At 43.1% G+C, this 25,159-nt stretch overlaps 1 protein-coding gene and 1 long non-coding RNA gene across 6 annotated transcripts in view; one reads left to right on the top strand and one right to left on the bottom strand.

The window, feature by feature from the left end:
- The window catches only part of LOC140198118 (uncharacterized), a 144,778-nt gene extending 120,269 nt beyond the window's left edge, over positions 1–24,509 (bottom strand). For 3 of the 4 annotated variants that reach the window (XM_072259047.1, XM_072259049.1, XM_072259050.1), the window contains exons 1-6: positions 24,308–24,509; positions 14,742–15,047; positions 13,734–14,036; positions 12,789–13,136; positions 5,488–5,751; positions 4,402–4,515 (exon numbers count right to left, since the gene is read on the bottom strand). In XM_072259047.1, coding sequence (XP_072115148.1) covers positions 4,402–4,515; positions 5,488–5,751; positions 12,789–13,136; positions 13,734–14,036; positions 14,742–15,047; positions 24,308–24,356 — 1,384 coding nt within the window. In that variant the 5' untranslated portion in view covers positions 24,357–24,509. The remainder of the gene's footprint in view (positions 1–4,401; positions 4,516–5,487; positions 5,752–12,788; positions 13,137–13,733; positions 14,037–14,741; positions 15,048–24,307) is intronic. The other variant, XM_072259048.1, reaches the window with a different exon arrangement.
- On the top strand, positions 6,071–18,237 carry LOC140198119 (uncharacterized). 2 transcript variants are annotated; one of them, XR_011886103.1, is made up of 3 exons: positions 6,071–6,193; positions 8,781–8,857; positions 17,999–18,237. It is a non-coding gene; the product is annotated as an uncharacterized lncRNA (long non-coding RNA). The 2 variants fall into 2 exon arrangements; XR_011886104.1 differs by lacking the exon at positions 17,999–18,237 and adding an exon at positions 17,651–17,937.
- Positions 24,510–25,159: the final 650 nt, after the last annotated feature.

The raw sequence follows: 25,159 nt of genomic DNA, 5'->3' as shown, positions 1-25,159 counted from the left end.
TTTTGTTAGAACATAGAACATAGAACATAGAACAGTACAGCACAATACAGGCCCATCAGCGCACAATGTTGTATTGACCTTTCAACCCACTCCAATTAATCTAGCTCATCACTCCCACAAAACACTCCATGCTTCTTTCATCCATGTGTCTATCTAGGTATCTCTTAAATGTCCCTCATCTATCTGTCTCTAGCAGCACCCCCAGTAGGGTGTTCCATGCACTTACCATTCTCTGTGTAAAAAATCTAACTCTGACATTTCCCCCATACTTTCTTCCAATCACCTTAAAAGTGATTACTGCCCTGAGAAAAAGGCACTGACTGTACACTGCCTCTTATCATCTTATACGCTTCTATGGAGTCATCTCTCATCCTCCTTTGATCCAAAGATAAAAGCCTAGCTTACACAATCTTTCTTCATAAGACATGCTTTCTAATCCAGGCAGCATCCTGGTAAATCTTTTTTGGCACAAAACTAAGATAATGTGCTTTTCTAGCTACCACCTTGTGGCTTCAACATCTACCATCATGAAGTGCTTCGATAATCTGATCTTGGCACACATCAACTCCAGCATTCCAAACAAGCTCAACCCACTGCAATTTGCCTACTGCCAAAGCAGGTCTAAAGAGGATGCCATCCCCCGATCCTACTTTCATCTCTGGTCAGTAAAGACACCAAGTCAGTTATTGTTTAATGACTACAATTCTGCCTTCAATACTATTATTCAAAGCAAATTCATTATCAACCCTTGCGAGTTGATGCCTCCTTCTGTAACTGGATGCTTGACTTTCTGACCAACAAGTTACAATCTGTAAGGAAATGCAACAAAACCTCCACCAAAATTGTTCTAAACACCGGTGCTCTGCAAGAATGTGTACTTAGACCCTCTATTCTATTCCCTGTATACTCATGACTGGTTGGCCAGATTCTGCCCTAACTCCATCTACCATACCTACTTGCTTTTATGCATCGAGTTGCTGCCACATGAATGTCTAATTAGATACTTGCATTAACAAGGAGGTGCACAGGTGTACCTAATAAAGTGGCCACTGAGTGTATTGTGTCAGGAATCTTTCCTGAACTCACCTAACAAGTTCTAGCCCATTTAAACCCCCTGCACTAAGAAGGTGCCAATTAATATAAAGAAAGTGAAGTCATCCATGAAAAAATCCTCTTATTTTCGCACTTTTCCAAAATCTACCTACTGATCAGCTCCTCAGTGCCTGTTGCTGTTGGAGGGTCTACAGAATGCTCTCACTCAAGTGATTGCTCCTTTCCTTCTTTTCTGACTTCCACCCACACTGACTCAGTAGAAGAGCCCTCTACGACCCTCTCTGCAGCTATAATAATACCCATGATTAACAATGCCGCAATCCCACTGCTTTTGCTTTTCTCACTATCTCTTTATCGAAACCTGCAATATACAGCAAACATTCCTGCCCTTGTGACAGCCAGGTCTTTGAACACTGAATACTTTGCTTCAGTATTCACTACAGAAAAGGATCTTGGTGACTGCAGGGATGACTTGCAGCGAACTGAAAAGCCTGAGCATGTAGGTATTAAGGGAGAGGATGTGCTGGAGCTGTTGGAAAGCGTCAAGTTGAATAAGTCACCGGGACCAGACGAGATGTACCCCAGGCTACTGCGGGAAGTGAGGGAGGAGATTGCTGAGCCTCTGTCGTTGATCTTTGCATCATCAATGAGGATGGGAGAGGTTCCGGGGGATTGGAGGTTTGCGGATATTGTTCCCTTATTCAAGAAAGGGTGTAGAGATAGCCCAAGAAATTATAGACCAGTGAGTCTTACATCAGTGGCTGGTAAGTTGATGGAGAAGATCCTGAGGGGAAGGATCTATGAACATTTGGAGAGGCATAATATGATTAGGAATAGTCAGCATGGCTTTGTCAAAGGCAGGTTGTGCCTTACAAGCCTGATTGAAGTTTTTGAGGATGGGATTAAACACATTGATAAAGGTAGAGCAGTAGATGTAGTGTACATTGATTTTAGCAAGGCATTTGATAAGGTACCCAATGCAAGGCTTATTGAAAAAGTAAGGAGGCATGGCATCCAAGGGGACATTGCTTTGTGGATCCAGAACTGGCTTGCCCACAGAAGGCAAAGAGTGGTTGTAGATGGGTCATATTATGCATGGAAGTCAGTGACTAGTGGTGTGCCTCAGGGATCTGTTCTGGGACCCCTACTCTTCATGATTTTCATAAATGACCTGGATGAGGAAGTGGAGGGATGGGTTAGTAAATTTGCTGATGACACAAAGGTTGGGGGTGTTGTGGATAAGGTGGAGGGCTGTCAGAGGTTACAGCGGGACACTGATAGGATGCAAAACTGGGCTGAGAAGTGGCAGATGGAGTTCAACCCAGATAAGTGCGAGGTGGTTCATTTTGGTAGGTCAAATATGATAGCAGGATATAGCATTAATGGTAAGACTCTTGACAGTGTAGAGGATCAGAGGGATCCTGGGGTCCGAGTCTATAGGACACTCAAAGCTGCTGCGCAGGTTGACTCTGTGGTTAAGAAGGCATATGGTGAATTGGCCTTCATCAACCGTGGGATTGAGTTTAAGAGCTGAGAGGCAATGTTGCAGCTATATAGGACCTTGGTCAGACCCCACTTGGAGTACTGTGCTCAATTGTGGTCGCCTCACTACAGGAAGGATGCGGAAACCATAGAGGGAATTTACAAGGATGTTGCCTGGATTGGGGAGCATGCCTTATGAGAATAGGTTGAGTAAATTCGGCCTTTTCTCCTTTGAGCGACGGAGGATGAGAGGTCACATGATAGAGGTGTATAAGAGAATGAGAGGCATTGATCGTGTGGATAGTCAGAGGCTTTTTCCCAGGGCTGAAACAGCTAGCACGAGAGAGCATAGTTTTAAGGTGCTTGGAAATAGGTACAGAGGAGATGTCAGGGGTAAGTTTTTTTATGCAGAGAGTAGTGAGTGCATGGGATGGGCTGCTGGCAGCTGTGGAGGTGGAAATGATAGGGTCTTTTAAGAGACTCCTGGATAGGTACATGGAGCTTCGAAAAATAGAGGGCTATGGTAAGTCTAGTTAGTTCTAAGGTAAGGACATGTTCAGCACAGCATAGGTTTTCTAAGTTTCTGTTTCTAAGTCTCTGTGATGGATACAATGTCGTAGTTCCATATACTGATACGTGCTCTAAATTCATCGCTCTTGTTTTTGATACTTCTTGCATTAAATTAAACACATTTCATTTCAATCCATCCAACCGAATGCATTTCTCCCTATCCACTACCTATCTAGCTACAGGAGTACACTACACTCTCTGCCTATTCCCTTTCCCTCTCCCGACATTTACCCAGCTACCTGCCTCCATCAACTCAGATGGAACTGTCTCCCTGTAGCACCTATCCATGCCCCCTCTCAAAAATTCAAAATTCTATGTTTTCTCAGAGGAGCAAATTATACACTCAAGGTTGCATGGCCAGATTCTGCTCTAACTCCATCTACAAGTTTGAGATAATGCAACTGTAGTTGGCCAAATTTCAAATGAGCTGGAGTATAGGAAGGAGATGAAGAGCTAAGTGGCATGCTATCATAGCAACAACTTTTCCTCATCAACAGCAAAAGAGATGGTCATCCACTTCAGGAATGAGGGTGTGGGGAGGGGGTACAGGGTGGAGTAAACATGCACAAGCTTCAACAGCGCTTGCATTGAGAGGGTTGAGGGTTTCAAGTTCTTGCTTGTCCTGGTCCAGCCACATTGACTCCATAGCCAGATGGTTCACCAGTATCTTTACTTCCTCAGGAGTCTAAAGAAATTTAGCATGTCCCCTTTGACTCTGACCAATTTTTACCAATGCATCATAGAAAACATCCTACCTGGGTGCATCAAGGCTTGGTATGACAACTGCTTTGCTCAGAATCTGCTCAGCACATCACAGAAACAAACCTCCCTTCCATGGACTCTGTTTTCACTTCTTGCTGCCTCAGTAAAGCAGCCAGCATAATCAAAGACCCTTCCCACCCTGGACATTCTCTTCTCCCCTTCCCATCAGGCAGAAAAATAACAAAAACCTGAAAACACATACCACATTCATAAGGACAGCTTCTATTCCACTGCTACAAGACTATTGAACAGATCTCTTGTAAGATAAGATGGACTCTTGGCCTCACAATCTATCTCATTATCTACCTTGGCATAACCTTGCAATGCACTGTCTGCCTGCACAGCACTCTTCTGTAACTACAACACAGTATCTTGCATGTTTTGCTTTTCCCTTGTATTAAGGACCTTGAGGTACAAATGTGATGAAATTATTTGTACAGATGGCATGAAAAGTAAAGATTTATACTGTATATTGGTACCTGTGACAATAATAAAACATTTTACCAATTTAATCAATGATACATTGGCAAATACCTTGTGTTTCCAATCTCCAGTCATCCAGCAACATGACTGGATGAAGAGATGCTGAAGATATCACCAGTCCTGCAGTCAACACAATAACAGCTATTGCATCAATATTGGAAAGGCCTGTAATTAAAAATAAATTCAAATGTAAAAATGTAACAATAGACCATAAAAGTTGCCAGGTCTTGGAACAACTGAACTGTCCTAGTTAGCTACTGCAGGAAAGGTAGACACAAGAGAATGGTAATACTGAAATTGGGAGCAATAATCTGCTGGAGGAACTCAGCAGGTTAGACAGCATTCATGTGGAGACAGGAAATGTTTCAGGTTGAAAGAGGTACAGCATTTCAACCCAAATATCAAAAGTTTCTTCCCTACCGTATACCGTCCTCCTCCCTCCCCAAACATATATCCTTGACTTATTGAGTTTCTCTAGCAAATGGTTTGTTGCTGCAGAAAAAAGAAATGTACTAATCCATGGCCAGTTTTGCCAATCTGTGACTTCAAGGCTGCACCAAATGACTCAGCAACAGTCCGCTGAATCGTTGTGCTAGCCAGGAATGGACAAATCTGGAGTCCTTTTTCCAAAAGAAATTATCAGGACACCTGAAAAATATATTCAAAATAACGAAGAATACTGATGCATTAGTTTGACAGAGATTGATCCCATTGGTAGAGGGGTCAGCAATCAGGTCAAAGAATGAAGGTGACCGGTCAAAGAACAATAAAAGGGGCATGAGGCCATTTTTAAAACATACTGTACACAGCTCGTGGATCTGATCTAGAACTCACCAATGGAGGTAATGACAGTAGATTAAAATGTAGCATTCATAGAGGGCAAGATAAGAATCTGAAAAATATGCAGTATTGTGGGAAGAGGATGAAGGAGTGAAACTAGATGGATTGCTTTTTGCATTGAATAGTACATTCCTGGTATGTTGAATGACTTCCTCCTGTACTAAATTCAATGAACTTTATTAATTCAGCTTTTCCCATCTCTGTTGTGGTGCTGATTTACATAGTTTACATTCAATAGCCCACCAATTGCATTTGTTCACGAAGACTACCCTCAAGATATTCATAAACAAAGCTTACCATGAAGAATTATGCTGTGATCTCCCCTGATGGAGCTGATGGGATTTTTGGCGACACAGGTATAGCTTCCACAGTCACTAACCAAAGCACGTTGGATAACAAGTGTCATGTTCTCATCTATTAGTTGGTAACGCTGGGAGATTTCCTCTCCATCTTTTTGCCACTGACGTTCATCAGGATCTCCACTGACATCACAGGTAAGCTGGACAGTGAAACCCAGGAACTTGTAGTAGCCTACGAATATTGATGCTTCTGACAGCTTTTCTAAAGGGAAAAACATTGTTACTGGACTAGAACATAATGAAATCCTGCTGTGTGATATTGAATCAAATGTGTATAAAAGGACTTACATTTATACAGTAAGTTCATACAAACCAAAGCTACAGAAAAAAATTAGGAATTAAGAGCGAAACAAGACCATTCAACACTTCTCTCCCATTTAACAAGATTATGGTTCACTGGCACAAGAACTTCACGTTCCTATTGACTCACAGCTTATTCATTAACTGTTTGCTTATTCATTACCTTAAAAGTATTCAATTACTCAGAACTCCCTTCCTCAAAAACGCAATGAAACCACCTCAGAACATTGTTTGCCACATGTCTGTCCTAAACACAAAATAATCTGCGGTGCCGTAAAAGATCAAAGCAACACTTCCAGTACCCTGGAAGAACTCAGCAGGTCGGGCAGCATCACTCAGAAATGGTGAGTCGACATTTCGGGACAGAACCCTTCGTCAGGACTAAAGAATGAAAGATGGGGAAGGATTTGAAGAATGCTTGTAGCGTCAGTTGAAAGACCAGTAATTTGAAAGACAAAGGGGTGGGGGAGGGAAAGCATTGATGTCATAGCCCTGAAAACAATGGGTAGTAGAAGAAGGAGGCGGAACCATGAGGGAGCTGGGGGAGGGTTAGAGTGAAATAGGGATAGAGGAAGGGAGGGGGAGGGAATTACTGGAAGTTGGAGAATTCTATGTTCATACCAAGGGGCTGGAGACTACCTAGACAGTATATGAGGTGTTGCTCCTCCAACCTGAGTTTAGCCTCATCATGGCAGTAGAGGAGGCCATGTATGGACATATCTGAATGGGAATGGGAAGCAGAGTTGAAGTGGGTGTCTACCGGGAGAATCTGTCTGTTGTGGCGGACGGAGTGGAGGTGCTCGACAAAGCAGTCCCCCAATCTGCGTTGGGTTTCACCGATGTAGGGGAGGCCGCACCGGGAGCACCGGATACAATAGATGACCCCAACCGACTCACAAGTGAAGTGTTGTCTCACCTGGAAGGATTGTTTGGGGCCCTGAATGGTTTCAAGAGATGAGGCGTAGGGACAGATGTAGCACTTACGCTTACAGGGATAAGTGCCGGGTGGGAGATCCATGGGGAGGGTCGTGTGGACCAGGGAGTCGCAGAGGGACCGATCCCTGCGGAAAGCGGAGAGGGGTGGAGAGGGTAAGATGTGCTTAGTGGTGGGGTCCTGTTGAAGGTGGCGGAAGTTGCGGAGGATAATGTGCTGGATCCAGAGTCTGGTGGGGTGGATTCCATGTAAGGGCATATGTATGGATATATGGACATATGGCAAGGATTCCTCTCCCGCTATAGATAACCCCTTCTCCTGTCTTCAACCCTCCTCCTCCTCCTGGACACCCCGCCCGGGCCTTCTACCTGCACTCGATCTCTTCATCTCCAACTGTCACCGAGACATCAACCATCTCAACTTCACCACTCCTCTCTCCTGTTCCACCTCACTCCCTCTGAACACACTGCCCTCCACTCTCTCCGCACTAATCCCAACCTCACCATCAAAGCTGCTGACAAAGGTGATGTCATAGTAGTCTGGCGGACGGACCTCTACCTCACTGAGGCAAAACAGCAGCTCTCTGACACCTCTTCTTACTTACTACTGGAACAGGACCCCACCAAAAAAATCAAACCATTGTCTCCCGCACCATCACCGCCCTTATCAACTGTGGAGACCTTCCATCCTCAGCCACTAAACTCATTATTCCCACACCCCATACCGCTCGGTTTTACCTCCTCCCAAAGATACACAAGCCTGACTGTCCTGGTAGACCCATAGTTTCTGCCTGCTCCTGTCCCACCAAACTTGTACCTGCCTACCTGGACTCCATTTTGTCACACATAGTTCACTGCCTCCTCACCTACATCCAGGATACATCCCATGCCCTCCACCTCTTCAATAACTTCCAATTTCCCAGTCCCAACCGCTACAATTTTACTGTGGATGTCCAATCCTTATACACCTCCATTCCCCATCAAGAAGGCCTCAAAGCCCTCCACTACTTCCTGGATAATAAACCTCACCAGCTCCCCACCACCACTACCCTCCTCCAGTTGGCAGAACTGGTTCTAACACTTAATAACTTCTCTTTTGGCTCTTCCCACTTTCTTCAGACTAAGGGTGTAGCTATGGGCACCTGCATGGGACCCAGCTACGCCTGCCTCTTCGTTGATTATGTGGAACAGTCTGTACTCCAGACCTATTCTGGTACTGCCCCCCAACTTTTCCTTCGGGACATTGACATCTACATTGGTGCTGCTTCCTCCACCCATGCTGAGCTCGTCAATTTCATCGACTTTATCTCAGACTTCCACCCAGCCCTCAAATTCACTTACTCTATCTCGGACACTTCTCTCCCCTTTCTCGATGTCTCAGTCTACATCTCTGGAGACAGACTGTCCACTGACATCTTCTACAAGCCCACTGACTCTCAGAATGGGAATGGGATGTGGAGACCCGATGCAGACTGGGAGATCGTTTCACTTAACACCTCCGCTCTGTCTGCCAGAGAAAGCAGGATCTCACTGTGGCCACACATTTTAATTCAACATCCAATTCCCATTCTGATATGTCTATCCATGGCCTCCTCTACTGTGAAGGTGAAGCCACACTCAGGTTGGAGGAACAACACCTTATATTCCGTCTGGGTAGCCTCCAACCTGATGGCATGAACATTGACTTCTCTAACTTCCACTAATGCCCCACCTCCCCCTCATACCCCATCCGGTGTTTATTTATATACACACGTTCTTTTTCTCTCTCTCTTTTTGTCCCTCTCACTATACCCCTTGCCCATCCTCTGGGTTTTTCCCCCCCTCCCCCTTTTCCTTCTCCCTGGGCCTCCTGTCCCATGATTCTCTCATATCCCTTTTGCCAATCACCTGCCAAGTGCTTGGCTCCATCCCTCCCCCTCCTGTCTTCTCCTATCATTTTGGATCTCCCCCTCCCCCTCCTCCTCCCACTTTCAAATCTCTTACTAGCTCTTCTTTCAGTTAGTTCTGATGAAGGGTCTCGGCCCGAAACGTCGACTGTACCTCTTCCTAGAGACGCTGCCTGGCCAAATATGAAGGTAAGCTAGCCAATAATATGTACAAAAGAGGTTACCAGAAGTTTTTATAAATATATTAAGGCCATAAGAATAGGAGCAGAATTAGGCCATTTGGCCCATCGCGTCTGTACTGCCATTCAATCATGGCTGATCCCTTTTATCCCCTCCTCAACCCTATTCCCTGGCTTATCCTTGTAACCTTTGATGCCATGTCCAACCAAGAACCTATCAATCTCTGCCTTAAATACAACCAACAATCTGGCCTCCACAGCTGCCTGTGGTAACAAATTCCACAAATTCACCATCCTCTGGCTGAAGAAATTTCTCTGCATATCTGTTTTAATTGGATGCCCCTCTATCCTGAGGCTGTGTTCTCTTGTCCCAGACTCCCTCACCATGAGAAACATCCTTTCCACATTTACTCAGTCCAGGTCCTTCAACATTCAAAAGGTTTCAATGAGAACTCCTCGCGTCCTTCTAAATTCCAGCAAGTACAGACCCAGAGCCATCAAACGTTCCTCGATGACAGCCCTTTAATTCCTGGAATCATCTTTGTGAACCTCCTCTGGGCCCCCTCCAATGCCAGCACATCTTTTCTTAAATAAGGGGTCCAAAACTCTTCACAATACTTAAGGTGAGGCCTCACCAGTGCCTTATAAAGCCTCAGCACCACACCCTTAGTCTTGTATTCTAGACCTTGGATTTGCCTTACCCACCACCGACTCAACCTGCAAGTTAACCTTTAGGATATTCTGCACAAGGACTCCAAAGTCCCTTTGCATCTCAAATTTTTGGATTTTCTCCCCATTTAGAAAATAGTCTGCACATTTATTTCTACTACCAAAGTACATGACCATGCATTTTCCAACATTGTATTTCATTTGCCACTTTCTTGTCCATTCTCCTAATCTGTCTAAGTCCTTCTGCATCCTACCTGTTTCCACAACACTACCTGCCCTTCCACCAATCTTCATATCATCTGCAAACTTGGCAACAAAGCCATCTATTCCATCATCTAAAATCATTGATATACAGCATAAAAAGAAGTGGTCCCAACACCAACCCCTGCAGAACATCAGTAGTCACTAAGAGTAAGAGAGAGTTGAGAGCGGATATATGACCACTGAAAATGACACTGGAGAGGTAATAACGGAGGACAAGGAAATGGCAGAGGAACTTAATAAGTATTTTGTGTCAGGTCTTCACTATGGAAGACACGAGCAGTATGTTAGGAATTTGAGAATGTCATGGGGCAGAAATGTGTCTAATTGCTATTACTAAGGAGAAGGTACTAGGGAAACTGAAAGAACTGAAGGTAGATAAATCACCTGGAACAGGTGGACTACACCTCAGGGTTCCAAAAAAGATAGCTAAAGAGACTGTGGAGGCATTAGTAATCATCTTTCAAGAATCAATTGAATCAGGAATGGTTCCAGAGGACTGGAAAATTGCAAATGTCATTTCATTCTTTAAGAAGGGAGGAAGGCAGAAGGAAGGAAATTATACGCCAGTTATCCTGAATTCAGTGGTTGTTTCAAATGTGGAGTCCATTATTATGAATGAGGTTTTGGAGTATTTGGAGACACATGATAAGATAGGTCAAAGTTTGCATAGGGAAAGTCTTGCCTGAAAATTTGATGAAATTCTTTGAGGAAGTAACAAACACGACAGACAATGGAGAGTCAGTGGATGTTGTCTACTTAGATTTTCAGAAGGTCGTTGACAAGGTGCCACATATGAGGCTGCTTAACAAGATAAGGACCCGTGGTATTAGAGCAAAGATACTAGCATGGATAGATTCGCTGAAAAGCAGGAAGCAAAGTGTGGGTATAAAGCAGGTCTTATCTGGTTGGCTGCCAGTGGCTAGTGGTGTTCTGCAGGGATCAGCTTTGAGACCGTTTCTTTTCACGTTATACAATACCTCAATGATTTGGATGATAGCTTCATGGCCAAGTTTGCAGATGATATTAAGATAGGTGGAGGGGCAAGTAGAGTCTGCAGAAGGACTTATACAGATAGGGAGAATGGGTAAAGAAGCAGATGGAATATAGTGTATGGAAGTATATGTTCATGCACATTGATAGAAAGAATAAAGGTGCAGACTGTTTTCTAAATGGGGAACAAAATTTAAAAGACCAGAGGTGCAAGTGGACTTGAGCGTCCTTGTGCATGATTTCCCAAAGGTTAGCTTACAGGTTAAGTCAGTGGTAAGGAAATCAAATGCAATGTTAGCATTCATTTTGAGAGATCAGAATATAGGAGCAAGAATGTAAAGCTGAGGCTTCATAAGGCATTGTTCAGTCTGCACTTGGAGTATTGTGAGTAGTTGGCTCATCACTCAACCCTGGAACATCGGAATAGCAAAGATGAATACATCAGGATTCCCATTATCGACTATGGTTCGGTATTCAATACTATTGTCCTTTCAAAACTAATCGATAATTTTCAAGACCTTTGCTGCAATACCTCCTTGTGGAATTGGATCCTCGATTTCCTCATTTACAGACCCCAGTCAGTTTGGATTGGCAACAACATCTCCTCTGCAATCTCTACCAGCACAGCTGCACCTCCCGGTGTATATTTAGACTCCAATTCTACTCACTTCACACTTATGACTGTAGCTTCAATGCCATATATAACTTTGCTGACGACACCACTGTCATTGGCCGACTCAAGGGTGGTGATGAATCAACATAAAGGAGGGAGAATGAAATTCTGGCTGAGTACTGTCACAACAACAACACCTCACTCAATGTCAGCAAGAGAAAGGAGTTAATTATTGACTTCAGGAGGAGCAGACTGGAGGTCCATGAGCCAGTCCTCACCGGGGGATCAGAGGTAGGGAGGGCAGGCAACTTTAAATAACTCGGTGTTATCATTTCAGAGGACCTGTCCTAGACCCAGTACATAAGTACAATTAAACAGAAAAGAACGGCAGCACCTATACTTATTTCGAAGTTTGCTAAGATTTTGCATTACAGCTATATCGGTTAAATTTGAATCTCAAGTTCAAAAATAGTGTCATATATGTGTAGTGACAATAAATTTACTTTGAACTTTTATTCCAGGAATGAAAGGGTATGAGGAGTGTTTGATGGCTTTGGGCCTGTACTCAATGGAGTTTGGAAGAATGAGGGAGGATCTCAATGAAGTCTATTGAATATTGAAGATTGGAAGTAGGGAGGATGTTTTCTATAGTGGATGTCTCTCGGACCAGAGGGCACAGCCTCAGACTAGATGGATGTCCATTTAGAACAGAGATGAGGAGGAATTTCTTTAGCTAGTGGGTAGTGAATTTGAGGAGTTCATGCCACAGGTGGCTGTGGAGGCCAAGTCATTGAGAATAGTTAAATCAGAGGTTGATAGGTTCTTGATTAGTCAAGGAGTCAATGGTTATGAGGAGAAGGCAGGAAAATGGATTTGACAGGGATAATAAATCACCCATTGTGGAATGGTGAAGCATCCTTGATGGGCTGAATGACCTAATTCTGCTCCTGCTGTAGGTTTTATTGTCTTATAATCAACTTTCACATTGATTGTCACTGATATTGAAGCTAACATCATGCAGAATAGAAAAAGGACAGCCTGCAAATGAAAAGAGAAATGAGAGGGCCAAGGACAACCTGTGTTTTTGATCCTTGGCTAACATCAGACACTGTTGCCGATGGTTACTGCACCAGCTACCGCACCACCCTCCACAACAGGAAATTCCAACCTTTGGGTTTAACAAACACCAAATTCTCCTATTTCAGTATTACAAAGGGATGGATTATGGATCATAATCCAGAGTGTACTTCTCCATGAGATGGCACATATATCACCACCATGGGTGTTAATTGAACTGTTGCATTCAATGTCAAGTATTTTAGTGCTTATTACATCATGTACTCTACTTAACCTTCAAAAGAAATGACCACCATACTGTGGCAAGTTTGATGTAATGGTTACCTACCATAGATCAGTAGTTCTAATATTTTCATCTCTTCTTCATTCACAATAAAGCTGTAACTTCCTCCATCACGAGGTGTTAATCCATTTATAGTCAAAGCCCCATTGGAATTACTAAATTCTAAACGGGACTTGAACTGTTCACTATGTTCCGTTATGGTGTGATCTGGGACGTGATGTAAGATGCTGTTGCCGAAGAAAGTCCAAACAATTTCATTCTTGCTGGGATCAACTCTGAGCCCAGGATCCAGTAAAATTGATGAGTTAAGGATACCAATCACTTCTTTCATTTTATCTGTCAACCAAGCAAAAATAGAAGTCCACTCGTTTAACCCATAGTAGCAACTGAACACTGAAATAGAGAACCATGTGAAAACTACATGAATGAGCATATTCTGCATGAATGGGTATTGTGAAACAATTTGACTATTTGCTGGTGTTATGGGTCATGGCTATTTAGGACTACACTCAACATAATTAGATTTGTATAATTAACTCAGTCCAGCTGAAATTGCCAGAAAGGATACAAAGGCTTAAGGAATTTTAGTTGAGTTCCAGCCAAGGCTACTCATTGGTTCAGACTTCATTTCTCTTCTAAGCATGTGCTGATATGCTGGGAATTTCCTACAGTTCTGCTCTCATGTTCCTTCGTGCTCCTCTATAAATTCCCTCATTAAGCCATGAAACTGACCACATCATGGACTGATCTCACCATACAAAAGGTTTCCTGTTTGGTCTATTCCTCTCTCCCAACTCTCTTCACAACTTCTTCCATCACAATCCCAATGAACTCCTCTATGAGATGATACATGCTTCATAGCCTCACCAACTGACTGAATGACTGCATTCAACATTAGGTGCGGCTCTCATTTCGTCTTTAACAGAAACAACAACCACAGATTCCCTCGCAAATAACTCATATGATGCATCAATAAGTGGAACTACTCACCATGAAGAAACAATTGTATTACTTTGAGCTCTCGACCATCCACAGTGAAGATATAATCTCCTTGGTCGCTGGATTTTAAACTGTTTATCATCAGTCCACCGGAAGAAGCAAAAAACTGCAAACGGTTCTTGAACTGTTCACTTGGTTCCATAGTGAGACCTGGGATGTGATCCAAGACAACCTCAAGGCTTTTATTACTAGCGATGAAAGTCCAAAGAATTTCATTCTTGTTGGGAACAACTTTGATTTTAGGATCCAGCAAAACTGATGAACCAAGAATACCAATCACTTCTTTCATTTTATCTGATTAAGATATAAAGAAAATGCTCTGTGGCAGTAGTGAAACACTGAAATAGAGCAGCAAATTAGACAATAAAAATAATTAAGTGCATTTTATATAAACAGATATTGTATAACTGGTCAGGGAGATGTCATGGTCTGACACTTGTTACATATACCTGTTAGGGTGCATTCTCCAGTTACCTTATAAGGTAACCGTAGCCTTCAGCCAGGAGCAGATGTCATCAGGTGGTTCCCAACCTTCACCGAGTGTTTCGACCCTTAACCACGACGCTCTCCAGTTGGCGGGCTGGCAGTGGTGGCCAAATCACTGCCCCTCTGCTCCTGGCTTCCAGCTCCCCTCCTCTCGCCTACTCCGACCAGTGTAGTTACAGGCGTCATTAACATTTTATCACCGAAGCAACTCCAGCCTCACTCTTTCAGAAATTCCCTCTGTCCAATCCCTCCCTCTCCCACCATCTTTTCAACAATCTCTATCTCACAAGCGTAGCTATGGGCATTCAATCAAATCCATGGATTCCTCTATAAGATGATAGAAAGATGAGAACCATGGAGATTGATGGGATGCTGCATTCAATACCTAATATTGCAGTGTTTATTTTACCAGCTGAGGTTCCCAATTAGCCTTTAGTGGAAACAACAAGTACAGATTCTGGCACATTCTGCAGCATTTCAAATGCTTCATCATAAATAAGCAAAATTTCTTACCAATGACAAGCAGTTGTATTATTTTCAACTCTTTGCTATCCACAGAATAAGTGTAATTTCCTTCATCACTGGCTTCCAATCGATTTATCGTCAGCGCACCATTAGCAGCATTGAATTGTAAACGGTCCTTGAACTGTTCACTTGGTTCCAATGTGGCGACACCTGGGATGTGATCCACAATAACATCATCGCTTTTGTTGCTGGCTTTGAAAGTCCAAAGGATTTCATTCTTGCTGGGATCAACGGTGATTTCAGGATCCAGTAAAACTGATGAACCAAGGACACCAACCACTTCTTTCCTTTCAGCTGATTAGAAAAAAAGAAAACAATCATTTAAACTACAGAGGTAGAAAAACACAAAACCAGAGCAAGAAATGAGACAATTACAGGACGTAGGTATACAGTCCATCACATTTTATGGGACTACTTACTAGAACTCTGGCACATGGCTACGACATGTTTTCTCTAAATGAAATGGGTAAGACCAGCTACTTGCTGAGTAATTGATCCTATCCATTTCATTCAGAAAATTATGTGAGCAAGTGCAAGAAGGACAGGGAAGTTTAAATACAAATGAGTAACGGCAAGAACTACCCTTGTTCCTGCTTTCATTCATGCTGCACATGGATTAAGATTCTGTTTTCCCCAATCAGTTTCTGTTAAAAGTAAATACCTCTGTTGTGACTAAGCCACTGGATAAGCCAAATGAAGCTGTTGGATGTAAAAGTCATTACTGATGACTCTTACTCTTGGAAAGCCTCTAGGTGGAGTCTCCCAAATTCAAAGTATATCACATTCTTATACCTTAAGATCAAAGGTAACAGCGGATGACTTATTTCCATAGTTACAATGACATTGTTTACTTCATTATTTTGTTTCTGATAAATGGTTCCTTTTGCCAGTGGAATACATATTCACAGAATAATTGTTAAGACACCTCTGAAGATTCAAACACCTTGTTGGGACGAACTAATTCACACAGATTGTCTCAAAGCTTCTGCGGACAGAGAACCAGATGCCCAAGATTAGTGTTTTGAGGACTGACTCCTGGTGCACAAATATCCTGGTTATTGCTGATGGAAATAACCATATGGTATGGTTATAAGCTCAGGGACAAAATTTAGTCTGATCTGGCAGTCCTCCTTGACCTCTACAAGAGGAGTGCAAAATAATAAGCCATAGCTGCCTTGTTTGACACCAGCCAGTTAACAAAGACCCATTATCTTATGCTTGGCTGATGCAAACAAGATTGTCTCATAGCCACATCACTTTACTAACTATATCTTCAAAATTAAAAGATGAAAGTAATATAAAAAGTACATATCTGTCACCCTATACAACCCTGAGATTAATTTTCTAGCAGGCATACACAAATCCATAATAGAATAATAACCATAATAGAATCAATCCTGAGTAGCCAGCTCCCTGCTGTGGGACAGCAGCTCGAGCTTTGCAGAAATCTCTTAATTCAAAACTGATTATTGCTTTTAACTTACATTCAAATGTATTTTGTTTGGTTAGGCTAGTTGGTTCTTGTCTGTATTATTACCCACTAATCCTACTCAGTAAATCCAAAAAGATGTCCTATGCCTGACAATTCCCTAACAACCTCTACCAGAAACTGAGGTAAACATCTCTGTGCTAAATTGCAAAGCCTATTTTCTTCTCTCCGAATGTGGATTAGTAATCCTCATCCATGGAACTATTCTGATAAATCTCCTCTGTACCTCTCCCCAAAGCTTTCACATCCTTTCAATTGCACTCACAACTAAACATAATACTTTATTTTGGCTTAACATAACTAACTTGCTTTTGTATTTTATATATAAAACCCAGGATCTTCTTAATTATTAATCATCTTACATTATTAATAAGTTTGCTAGCCTATTTTACCACCTTTCTACCACTAGTGGACCTCCAAATGCATATTATTTCTGAAACTACAACACTTAGAGTCAGGGTTGTGAAAGCATAGAAACAGGCCTTTGAGCCTATTGCATCTTTGCCAAATATCAGCCCTATATTTCCTGTATTAATTTCATACCCTTTGCTCATTTAAGTACCCGTCAAGGTGCCTTAAATATTATTACTGTTTCTGCCTCCACCACCTTGTCTGGCAGCTCATTCCTGATATTAACTATTCTCTGTGTGAAAATAAAAACAAACCTCCTAACTCAGTATCCACTCAGTGTTTTAAGATATAATGTGCTATCAAAAAGACAAACTGTGCCCAAAATCAGACAGGACTAAAGACAAAGCTCTTTTCCAAGAAGAAAACAAGGGAGAGAAAGAAAATCTAACAATTTTCTGCCTTAAATAAGTGGGAAAGGAAAACAGAGACAACAACACTCATATGCAACCTTCAACTCTCGTTTCATACAGAGCAGGAATATTGAGATGAACTGTTGCATTTCTTTGCTGTAAACAACTTCAATGATGAAAATAAACAGAGATCTTGATTCGGTCGTAGATGAAACTCTTCCGTTATATTTTAATGAGAAATCACTGAGGCTGGAGAAACTCCAATAAAATAAATTAAATAATTGTTGGACATGTTGAAGAATCATTGTGTTTGTGATCCAAAGCCAAATGAGGTCCTGCAAATTTGAGGTTTGATTCACTGAGATGTACTCAAGTGGATGATGTTACCACGAGACTGTGCAACACACTCCCATAGATGTTAAGGGTGAGATCAGCGTGTGGAATCAATAATAACCACAATCAGAGGAGGTTTTTAATCAGAAAGAAATCTAACCTTTGAGAGTGTAATGAAAGTTACTCAAATTGTGGAAATGGTAAATAAAACAATTAGTAATGACAAGTAGCTCAAGATTCAAGATTTAAGATTCAAGTAATTTTAATATCAACCTATGCATAAATTATACACCTTGAGATTTGTTTGCTTATAGGCAGCCACAAAGCAAGAAACCCGAAGAACCTGGGCAACAGTTGTCGTATGCACAGTCTCTCCCATCTCAGGCACTGAAGATTGTAACTCCCCAGAGTTGTCATAGGTCTCTTGGTGATCTCCCTCACTAAACCCCTTTCTTGCTCAACCACTCAGTTTTTGAGGATGGCCTGCTCTAGGCAGATTTACAGCTGAGTCATATTCTTTCCATTTCTTGGATGATTGACTTAACTGTACTCCAAGGGATATTCAGTGACTTGGAAATTTTCCAGTATCCATCTCCTGACTTGTGCTTTTCAATAACCTTATCCAGAGTTGCTAGGAGTGTTCTTTTGTCTTCATGGTGCAGGCTTTGCCAGGATACCTACTCACCAATAGATGGACCTTCCAGATACAAGTGTATTTTTACTACAATCAATTGAAACACCTTGACTGCACACAGGTCTCCAAAAACAGATCTCCATCTAACTAATTATGTGACTTCTAAAACTAATTAGCTGCACCAGTGATGATTTGGTGTGTCATATTAAAGGGGGTGAATATCTATGCAATCAATTATTTTGTGTTTTATATTTGTAATTAATTTAGATCACATTGACATGAAAGAGTCTTTTTCTGTTGATCAGTGTCAAAAAAGACAAATTAAATCCACTGTAATTCAATGTTGTAAAACAATAAAACATGAAAACTTCTAAGAGTGGTGAATACTTTTTATAGGCACTTTTTTTTTTGCACATTGGTTGCTTGGCTGTCCTGTTGGGTATGGTCTTGCATTGATTCTATTATGGTTCTTGGATGTACTGGATATGCTCACAAGAAAATGAATCTCAGGGTTGTATATGGTGACATACATGTACTTCGTTAATAAATTTACTTTGAACTTTAACATTAGCTATTCTCAATAATTTCACCCATAGACAAGATGCAAAAGAAAATCAATCAAACATTATTTTTTTAACGATAAACAATGGCTATGGAGAGAAGTGCTTGAATGTCAGATCAGATAATGAAGTTCTCAGGTGTGGTTTAAAAGGACACTAACAATTTGCAGGAATAGACCAACGAAACTAAATAAAAGTATCTAAGTAACACACACAAATGCTGGAAAAACTCAGCAGGCCAGACAGCATCTATGGAAAAGAGGAAACAATCAAAGTTTCAGGCCGAGACCCTGATGAAAAACGGGCTGTCTCAACAACAGAAAACCCACTGGTTTTTCATGATGTGACTGACAGATATATTGGAGCGTGACGTAGTTTGACAGATCGTGTCGTTTCCCCACAATAAATTAAGAGGTTGGTTTCTGACTGTAGACATTGTACATGTGGCATAATTTTAAAAATACAGGATCAAATATGATTCAACATGTAGGAGCAGCAAAATTCTACCATCACAACGTGCCTTTGCAGCATCTCTATTTCCATCTACCGAGCCCTTACACCCCAGCTGAAAGAGTACGGCTGGAAGTAGTAACAATACTGATCTAAGGTGTGTACAGTCAGTAAAGACATTTTAATGTGACTGAACAATCTATCGCTGCTCTAACCCGGTCGAATTGTGGCCGGCTAACTGTCCTTTTAAGAAGCTGATAGAAACGAGATCATGGCGCAGTGTTAATAGTGCGCTTTAAAAAAAAAACACAAGGTTTTCAGCTTCTCCAACGATTCTCCTGGCAGACAAAATTTAAGATCTCAGAGCTAGGGTGCTGTATCAGAGTATCATTAGGGTCGTTTGCGTCCTGCGGTTCATGTAATCTTGGTTAACCCCTTCCGTACTGGACACAGTGATTCGAATATGCGAATCACTACACACCGTCAGGATAGGCCTGAAGCAGAGGTGGAATGATCAACTCCCCGTAGTGTACAAATGTGTCAGTGATGTTCTGATCCTGTTCACCAGACCTGGAATACCTCGCAATGAAGTGCCGTCCATTTTACGTGCACGGAGATTTCAGCGATAATTTTGGTAGCAAGGTACATTCCACCTCAGGCCAATGTCAAACAGGCTCTAGTCTAGACAAACTGAGTGATGTAATCAACATGTATGAAACAGCACATCCTAATATCTTCCCTGTCACTTTGGGAGATTTTAACCAGACCAGTTTGATAAAGTCACTCAAAAATTATTGTCAACAATTCACTTGTTGTACCAGAGGAACTAACACACCAGACCACTATTACACCACTATCAAGAATGCCTTTCGGTAAGTCAGATCACCTGGCTGTACTTCTACTCCCTGAGTATTGGCAGCCACTGAAGACTTCAGCACCAGTAGTGAAGACCATGGTATGAACTAGGGAAGCACAGGAGCGCTTACAGGACTGCTTTGAATCGGTGGTCTGGACGGTATTCAGGGAGTCATCTTCGAGTTCCGATGAGTATACCACAGTTGTCACCATCTTCTCTAAAACCTACATGGATGAGTGTGTGCCTACGAAAATTTACTCTATGCTCCCAAACCAAAAGCCATGGATGAACCAAGAGGTTTGTAGACAGCTGAGGGCTAGATCAGTGGCATTTAAGTCTGGTGACTCAGGTCTGTGCAAGTATGACTTGCAGAGGGCTATTTCAAGAGCTAAGAAACAAATCTGAAAGAGATGGAGGCAACGTCGGATGCACGCCAACTCTGGCAGGGTTTGCAGGATATTAATTCCTACAAAGCAAAACCTCAATATCATGAGTGGTGGTGATGCCTCACTACCAAATGAGCTCAATGCCTTTTATGATCACTTTGAAAGGGAGAATAAAACTACAGCTATGAGGATCCCTGAAGCACCCGGTGACCCTGTGAACTCTGTCTTGGAGACTGACATCAGGCTGTCTTTCAAGAGGGTGAACCCTCGCAAGGCAGCAGACCCCGATGAAGTACCTGGTAAGGCTCTGAAAACCTGTGCCAACCAAATGGCGGGGTATTCAAAGACACTTTCAATCTCTCATTGCTACAGTCGGAAGTTCATGCTTGCTTCAAAAGGTCAACAATTACACCAGTGCCGAAGAAGAGCAGTGTGAACTGCCTTAATGACGATCATTCAGTAGCACTCACATCTACAGTGATTAAATATTTGGGAGGATGGTCATGGCTAGACTCAATACCTGTCTCAGGAAGGACCCAGACACACTGCAATTTTCCAATCACCATAGTAGGTCTATGGCGGGACGCGATTCCAATGGCTCTCCACATGACCTTGGATCACCTGGACAAATACGAATACCTTTGTCTGGATATTGTTTATTGATTACAGCTCAGGGTTTAACACTATCATTCCTACAGTCCTGATTGAAAAGCTACAGAACCTAGGCCTCTGTTACTCCCTCCACTGCCTAATTGGAAGACCACAATCTGTGTAGATTGGTGATAATATGTACTCCTCACTGACGATCAACACTGGTACACCTTAGGGATCTGTGCTTAGCCCACTGCTCTATTCTCTCTACACCCATGACTGTGTGTCTAGGCACAGCTTAAATGCTATCTATACACTTGCTGATGATACGACCATTGTTGGCAGAATCTCAGATGGTCAAGAAAAGGTGTAGAGTAACAGGATATAGCAACTGGCTGAGTGGTGTCACAGCAGCAACTTTCCACTCAATGTTAGCAAGACCAAAGAGCTGATTGTGGACTTCAGGAAGGGTAAAATGAGGGAACACAAACCAATCCTCATAAAGGGATCAGAAGTGGAGAGAGTGAGCAGTTTCAAGTTCCTGGGTGAAGACCTAAACTGTTTTTGATGCAGCTACAAAAAAGGCAAGACGGTGGCTGTATTTCATTAGGAGACAGAGGAGATATGGTTTGCCACCTAAAACATTTAATAACTACTGCAGATGCATCCTGGAGCGCATTCTGACAGGCCGCATCACCATCTAGTATGGGGGGCGGGGAGTGCTACTGCACAAGGTCACATAGTAAGTTGCAGAAAATTGTAAAATTAGTCAGCTCCTTCATGGATCGAGCCTCTGTAGTATCCAAGACATCTTCAAGGAGCGGTGCCTCAGAAAGGTGGTGTCTGTCATTAAGGACCCCCACCACCCAGGACATGCCCTCTTCTCATTGTTACTATCAGGAAGGAGGTACAGAACCATGAAGGCACACATTCAACAATCCAGGAACAGCTTCTTCCCCTCTGCCATCCAATTTCTCGATGGACATTGAACCCATGAAAACTACCTCACTACTTTTTTATTTTGGTTTTTGCACTACTTATTTTAACAACTATTTCATAGACACACTGTAATTTACAGATTTTTTTCTATATGTATCATGTATGGCATTGTACTGTTGCCACAAAATTAACAAAATTCACAACATATGCTGGTGATATTAAACCTGATACTGTTACAAGTACAATGTCTGAGATAAGACAGCTGATGGCTCAGAAATAAATATGAGAAAGAAGATGTACAGAAGAGGATCTTTTATAGTGATTATATTTGAGATCTCAGAAAATGCCTGTCAGCTTGACTGAATGCTCAAGGCATTCAATCCTCAATCTTAATTCTTCAATCCTCAGGCTTAATTTACTCACATCTCCTCTTTGCCTATATTACCACCCAAAATACCAATGAAGGGTCCCTTCTGAGATCATTAATCAGTCCAGCTCTTCAACTCTACCAACTTAATATTAAGGGCATGTGTCGATCAAACAGAACATTCACACTCTTCTAGAAACGCTTTCCTGCCATAACTCATAGCAGATGAAGGTCAGTAATTTTTACTTAATACACACAAAATGCTGGGGGAGCTCAGTAGGCCAGGCAGCATCTGTGGAAAAGGGTAACAGTCGTCATTTCAGCCCAAAACCCCTCATCAGGACTGGAAAAAGAGACCAGAAGTCAGAGTAAGAAAGTTGGGTGAGGGGAGGCAGAACTACAAGGTTGTAGGTGAGAGGTGACACTGGGGGTGGGGGATGGGGTGAAGTAAAGAGCTGGTGAAGTAGTCTTCTTTAGTCCTTTACCACTTCCACCTATTACTTACCAGCTTCTTACTTCATCCCCCTTTTTTCCACCCGCCTCTTCCCCCTCACCTGGCTTCACCTATCACCTTCCAGCTTCTCACTTCATCCCCCTTAATCCATCCACCTTCCCACTCACCTGCTTCACCTATCACCTCCCAGCTTCTCACTTGATCCCCCTTCACCCACCCATTCTTCCCCCCTTCCTGTTCATGTGGCTTCCCAATCACCTGCCAGATTGTACTCTTTCCCCTCGCCCCACCTTCTTATCCTGGCTTCTTTCCCCTTCCTTTCCAGTCCTGATTAAGGGTCTCGACCCGAAATGTCAGCTGTCTATTCCTGTCATAGATGGCTGAAATGCTGAGTTCCTCCAGCATTTTCTGTGTATGCTGAATAACAAGGCAAGCCTGAAGGGCTGAGGGGCCCATTCCAACCCCCTTTTCATGTCCTTGTGAATGTTTTCAGCTTTTGCAGTTTCTTATCTTCATCCACACACTCAGCTCCCATCCATTCCTTCTCTGCAGACACACCCTCAATCTATACACACAAGAGATTCTGCAGATGCTGGAAATCCATAGCAACACATGAAATGCTGGAGGAATGCAGCAGCTGTGGAAATGAATAAACAATCACCGTCTCAGGTTGAGACTCTTCTCCAGGGCTGGAAAGGAAGGGGGAAGATACCAGAATCATAAGTGGGGGGGGGGGAGGGAGGACTACCTAGAAGGTGATAAGTGAAATCAAGTGTGTGGAAAAGGTAAAGGGCTGAAGAAGAAGGAAACTGATGGGAAAGGAGAGTGGACCATGGGAGAAAGGGGAGAAGCAGGAGACTACCCAGACGGTATGAGGTGCCCTGAATGGCCTCATTGTGGCAAAACAGGAGGCCATAAACCAACATGTCAGAACGGGAATGGGGATCAGATTTAAAATGTTAGGTCACTGCGAAATTCGTTTTTTGGCAGATGGAGTGGAGGGGCTGGAGCTCATTCTCAACCTGCAGTCAGGCAACCTCCACAAAACTGCTACCACAGCTCCCCAGGCCTCACTGAAACATCAGAGTTTTCCAGCTGTGACTCCAGCTCTGAGATCTGGACATCCAACTGCTTGAAGCTGTTCCTGTAGATCAGTACAAGATGCACCTTTCACCGGCATTCCTTCCATTCACAGCTTCTACTTTGAGGCATCAACCAATGCTGTCAATTCCACAGTCACAAAGGGGCTCCCCAATAAATCTATTGACACCCACACCCCAAAGTAATAAACCCTGATGACAGGCAGAGAGGCCTCGTTTACTGCTGCACCATCCTGTGACCAAAACAATACCACAGGGAGAGAGGGAGAGGGGGAGAGGAGGGAGAGAGGGAGAGGGGGAGAGGGGGGAGAGAGAGAGAGAGAGCTCTCGCTCTCTCTCTCACACACACAGCCGGCGTTCAGAAAGACCACGTCCTCCACCAGACATTTCTGCTGCACCCCACATCGTCAGAGACTCCGGGAAAGCAGAGAACAACCCGCGGTCACGAGACAACAATTCCCACCCCCCCACCCGGCATGCAAACTGGAGCATGCGCACGGCGCCGAGGATTTCCGATTTATATTTGCCCTGGGGGTGGGGTACTGAGTGCTGCGTGAAGGAGTTGTCCCCGAGCCCCGACTTCCCACATCTCTGTGCACCACCCCGCATCCCGGCCCCGGCCCCGGCCCCTCACCTTTCGCGTCAGCCACAACAAGCACGAACTGGAGAACGAGTAACAACATGTCCGGGTGCCGAAACTCCCAGTCTATTGAGGGGTGGTTCCGGAGTCTCAGGTTCCTCCGACCGACACCTCGAACTCGCTGGGATCCTCAACCCGCCGGGACCGGGACACCGACTGGCGAGCACCGAGCTGACCGGACACCGGAAAGAGGAACCAACAGCATCAGGAAATGGTGAACATCAGACTCGGGGTGTGGTTCACATTAAATGTGAAACTGAAAGTTGACTGAATTTACTGTAACTGGGACAATATATGGTACATTCAAGATAAATAATATTTCGATGCTGCTCTGTCATTCAGGTAGATAATTCTTGATGTACCCGTGGCCCACAAATCGCTTGGTTCCCTTTAATATCGAGAAATTTCACAATTTTTAATGCAAGAAACAGCGAATTCCAAATATTTGCAATCCCCTGGGTTTTCCTTTGTCAGGGGCTTTTTCCCAGGGCTGAAATGGTTAACATGAGGGGGCATAGTTTTAAGGTGTTTGGAAATAGGTACCAAGGGGATGACGGGGTTAAGTTTTTCACACAGAGAGTGGTGGTTGTGTGGAATGCACTGCCGGTGGCGGTGGTGCAAGTGGATACAATAGGGTCTTTTACGAGCCACTTAGATAGGTACATGGAGCTTAGAAAAATAGTGGGCTATGCGCTAGGGAAATTCTAGGGAGTGTCTAGAGTAGGTTACATGGTCGCACAACATTGTGGGCTGAAGGGCCTGTAATGTGCTGTAGATTTCGATGTTCTGTGTCACAATGTACTACCTTGAGATTCATTTCCTTCCGGGTATTCACAGTAGATACAA

This window comes from Mobula birostris, chromosome 5 (genome assembly GCF_030028105.1).
Source record: "Mobula birostris isolate sMobBir1 chromosome 5, sMobBir1.hap1, whole genome shotgun sequence".
Lineage (NCBI taxonomy): Eukaryota > Metazoa > Chordata > Chondrichthyes > Myliobatiformes > Myliobatidae > Mobula > Mobula birostris.
This window is presented reverse-complemented; position numbering and strand designations above follow the sequence as displayed.